The sequence below is a fragment of the Lathyrus oleraceus genome, chromosome 4, assembly GCF_024323335.1.
Source record: "Lathyrus oleraceus cultivar Zhongwan6 chromosome 4, CAAS_Psat_ZW6_1.0, whole genome shotgun sequence".
Lineage (NCBI taxonomy): Eukaryota > Viridiplantae > Streptophyta > Magnoliopsida > Fabales > Fabaceae > Lathyrus > Lathyrus oleraceus.
In genome coordinates, this window is record NC_066582.1 from 205,753,987 (window position 1) to 205,758,979 (window position 4,993).

The 4,993-nt window shown below is 36.3% G+C and overlaps 1 protein-coding gene across 1 annotated transcript; it reads left to right on the forward strand.

Moving 5' to 3' along the window:
• Positions 1-1,041: 1,041 nt before the first annotated feature.
• On the forward strand, positions 1,042-1,545 carry LOC127136677 (uncharacterized). The gene has a single exon (XM_051063210.1). It carries the CDS (start codon positions 1,042-1,044, stop codon positions 1,543-1,545), a length of 504 nt encoding a protein of 167 aa, XP_050919167.1.
• Positions 1,546-4,993: the final 3,448 nt, after the last annotated feature.

A 4,993-nucleotide genomic window follows, 5' to 3' on the forward strand; every position in this document is an offset into this window, starting at 1 on the left:
GATGATTATGATGAGCTGTGTTGGCATATGTGAAATATATTTATGTTTATATTTCTGTCGTTATATTATTATTTAATAATGTAATTCTCACCTCTTCTGCATGTGTTTATGTTCATCTATGATGAGCAATGTGCAGATAAAGAGGAGTAGCTATTGTTGAGGTTTGAAGAATAAGTGTAGAGTTATTCTACAGAGTCGAGTCAAATGCTCTGGTCATGTGACACCGGGGTTATGGGATTCGATAGATAATTGGTTATTATTTACGTTGTTTATGATGACTAATATGTTGAGATGCTTTGTTGAGATAATGTTGAAACATTATTATGAATTGTTATATGATGAATGATAATATTTGTGTTGTTGTCCGCTGCGAAGTTTTAATAAAATAAATAATATGTTTTATGTTGTGATGCGATAAGTGTTATGTTGTAAGAAATGTAAACTCTTCTACATGTTGTACTCTGATAATCTATTTAAATATGTCATTTGGGTAGAAGGGTGTTACAAAAAGAGCATGCAACATACTACCTGAGCAAAAAGTTTACCAACTATGAAATCAAATATTCACTACTTGAGAAAACTTGTGGCGCTCTAGCGTGGGCGACTCGCCGGCTGAGACAGCATATGTTGACCTATATTACTTTGTTGATTTTGAAGATGGACCCGATTAAGTATATTTTTGAGAAGCCAGCTCTCACAGGAAGGGTTTCTTGTTGGAAAATGATTTTAACAGAATATGATATCCAGTATACAACTCAAAAAGCCATCAAAATTAGTATAATTGCTTACTACCTAACTCATCAGCCGGTGGAAGATTACCAACCGATGAAGTTCAAGTTTCCTGATGAAGATGTGTTATTTCTCAAATAATACTACAACCGACCGGACCCAGATGAAGGCCCAGAACCAGGATCGCGATGGAAGCTCGTGTTTTATGGTGCTTCAAATGCTTTGGGCAACGATGTAGGAGTTGTCATTAATTCCTCCACAGGTTTTCATATTCCTTTCACTGCCAGAATCTGTTTCGATTACACAAATAACATGGCTGAATATGAAGCTTGCATCTATGGTATTGAAGTTGTTATTGATTTGAGAATCAAGTATCTTGAAGTAAATGGGGATTCTGCTCTGGTCATCAACCAAATCAATGAAGATTGGGAGACTCGTTACCTAAATTTGATTCCATACTTTGAGGAGATTACGTTTTATCATATTCCAAGAGAAAAGAATCATTTAGCATACGCACTGGCCACTCTGGCATTTGTGTTCAAAGTTAAATGGGTAATTGAGGCCCCTTCTATCAGCATTATGAGGTTGGATGAGCCAGCTTTGTACTATACTAAAGATGAAGCTCGGGATGATAAACCATGGTTTTATCATATCAAGAGATACCTTGAGAAACAGGAATACCCGGAGGATACGTCCATCCCTGAATGGAAAACACTAAGGAAGTTGTCTGCCAGGTTTTTCTTAAGTGGAGATGTGTTGTATAAGATCATGATTTTGTCCTGCTCATATGCGTGGATAGACATGAAGCATACATAATTATTAAAGATATTCATGAGGGTTCATTTGGGACACACTTCATTGGTCATGCCATGGTGAAAAAGATTATGAGAGCGGGTTATTATTGGATGACCATGGAAACTGACTGCAACCTTCATGCCAGATCATGTCACAAATGCCAAATTTACACTGATAAAGTGCATGTTCCTCCCGTGCCTTTGAATGTTTTAACTTCTCTATGTCCCTTCGCAATGTGGGTATTGATATGATCGGGCGCATTGAGCCCCCCCGCTTCAAACAGGCACCGCTTCATCCTAGTGGCTATTGATTACCTCACCAAATGGGTAGAAGCTTCTTCCTACGCCAACATGACTAAATAGGTGGTTGCTCGTTTTATCAAGCAGAATATCATTTGTCTTTATGGGATCCTCGAGAAGATCATAACAGACAATGGGTCCAATCTCAACAACAAGATCATGACAGAGTTGTGCAAGAGTTTCAAGATTCAACATCATAATTCCTCTCCCTACCACCAGAAGATGAATAGAGCAGTGGAGGCAGCCGATAAGAACATAAAGAAGATAGTACAAAAGATGGTTGTAACTGTAAGACCCCAATTTTGTCCCTAAGATCCCTCATGGCATCATATCATAACATTGCATTGCCTCAAGGATCATTAGACACCTTGCTTCCTCCCCTGTGGGTGGAATCTTTCTTGAGAGTGGTTCTTGATCACCAAGCATTACTTGCATTTGTATATCATTGCTTTTCTCTTAATCACTAACCAAAAATGTACAAAAATATGTCATTAACCTTTGTTACTTGCAGCTTAAGCAGTCAACAGGTCAAGGCATCAGGTGAATTCATGGTACAAAGAGCAGATGGTATTTTCATTGAGATATGGATCATGTGATCATTATATGGAGCTTATGTGAGCTATAGGTTCATTTTGGAGCAAATTCCCAAGTGGTTGAGGCCCCAAATTCATCAGAACATTTTCAGGTCATCTAAGGGCCAATGCAGTCAACTGAAAGTCAACTGTGGGTTTTGAATTGAGAAATTGAGTTTCTTCATCCCATTCATGTCCAAATCATGCTTATTCATCATTTCAAAGATCAACATTGAAGAATTTGAGGTCAAAGCAAAAGTTTCCCAAAATGGAAAGTGACCTATAATTTCAAGTTTCCAAAAATGGAAAGTTTTTGGTTCAACTTCAACTCAACTTTCCAACATCAAAGAAGCTTCAAATGAATTTTTGCCCAACATGAAAGTTGAAGATCTCTCTCTCCCATTTCCAAAAAGTCCAATATCATGAATTTATGATGGATGGTTGAGGAGATATGATCCAATCATTGCCAAGTGTGCATGGAACTTCAAATCGCCATAACTTTTGATTCATAACTCCAAATTTGGTGCCTTTTTTTTCTAAATTGCTTGTCATGACATGAAGCTTCCAAAGCATCCATCAAATTGCATGAATTTCCATCATATGATCATTTGTGCATTCAAGTCAATTTTGGGGGGAAACTTGAAAATTTAAAAATGGTGCATCATGAGAACTTTCCACCATTGCCATTGTGTTTGGAAAATGATTTTAAGTGTAATTGATCAAGCAAATGGTACTGTTCACGTGGGATTAGTCCATGCACCATGCATTTTTCAAATTTTGCCAAACACCCTTATTTTGCTTAATCTCAAATTAACCATGATTAATTTTAATTAAAATGAGATTAGGACAGAGTATATATTGATAAACCTAACAGAATTTCAGGGAGGTTAATCACTTTTCACCATTTTTGAGATCTAGAAATTTTTCCCTCCATTTTTTCTCTCAACCAAAACTTGAAAAATCTTCAAAGAACCTTGCAATATTCTTCTATATTCCTGTTCTCTGGTGTGAATTGAGTGCAGATCAAGTGTTAGATTGTTGAATTCGAGCAAGAATTATGCATAGCAAGCTCAAGAACATTGCCATGGCAACTGAGATTTGAGCTAGATCTATACGGTTTCAAGCTTCCTTTTCTTCATCAATCATCATAACAAGTATCCTGGAGTTGATTTGGACCATTACAAGCCTTGAATCGTGCGAAATCCAGAACCTGCTCTTCAAGAGGTAGGTTTTTCGAAGCTTTCAATTCTCAAATTCATTGCCATGATAATGTAAATCTCATGTTGCTGATGATTCTGGTGAAAATTTCATGAAAAATGATGCACTATAACATGAGATATGTGTGATTCAAGTTTGATGCACCATTTTTATTTTGCTCGATTCTCTCTGTTGATGTTGAATTAGGCTTAGTTGTTAGTTGATCTGCATTCTCCATTGAAAGAGCTTCATGATGATGTATGATTTTGGAATTTCTGGAAAATTTGTTCATGAACCTTCACTGTTCATCTTCGTCTTCATGAGGAAGACGAAGTAGCGTCGGCTTTGTGACAGTTTAGCGTCCATTCTGGTTTGGCTAGGGTTTTGCTCAAACGACATCGTTTCACATGCAGCGCGCGCTCATTTTGAATTGTTACTGACTTCGATTCCTGGCGCAAGCAAATTTTCAAATCCATTCATCTTTTATGCATTTCCCTCCAAATTATGTACATGTGTTCATTTTGATTTCAATTTTTTTTGTTAACTTAGAAAAATCATAACAAATTGAAAAATGACTCAAATAATTCCAAATTTTTTGTAGCATGATTCTCTATTTGTCTAGTTCTTTATGATGATAATTGCTGAAGTTGTGCATGGTTGGATTTTGAATGGTGTTAGACTCTTTGATCATATGTGCTTGGGTGACCTTGCCTTGCTCTTCCTATTGTGAAATGCTTGATTTTAATCCAATGGACATGAAATTTTGCATGATGATTCTTGACATGTTAATGGATGTTTTAGGCTTGGTTTGACATTTTTCTCATTTGCCATTTCTGTTTTATACACATGTTTGCATGGTGTGACAATTTGTGTCACACCATTTGATGTCCAACTTGTGCAATTTCATTTCCATGCCAATTGATCTTTGATGCTTCTAATTGTTTGTATGATGATTGTATTGGATATGTTGAATGCTCATGAATTTTTCCAGAATTATTTGAATCTTTTCTGTTTTGATTTGGAATTTTCATTCTCAATGTCCAAATATGAGCTTTGAAATTGTCTTTGACTTCTCTTGCTTAATACATGTCCTTGCTAGATGATTTTGACTTGGTCCTTTTTAGGACATGTTAATATGTGGTTGAAGTTGCATTGTGTTGAATATTAGCCCCTGTTTTAAATTTTTTCTTCACCTTTGACCCTAGGCTTTGACCTAGTGGTTTGTACTTACATGTGAGCTTTGAATTTTAGGACCAAGCACTCAATTTCCATGGTTGATGTTGCTTCATCATTTGGATGTTGATATTTGCTATTGATTGCTAACATTTGATTGTTTTGTAGGTTGATGATAATTCACATGAGTTTTCCTTATGGCTTATATGTTGTTCATTGGGATTGTCT

What these genes read in the sequence shown, in the direction of transcription:
- LOC127136677 (XM_051063210.1), top strand. Translation starts at nt 1,042, where the DNA reads ATGGCTGAATATGAAGCTTGCATCTATGGTATTGAAGTTGTTATTGAT.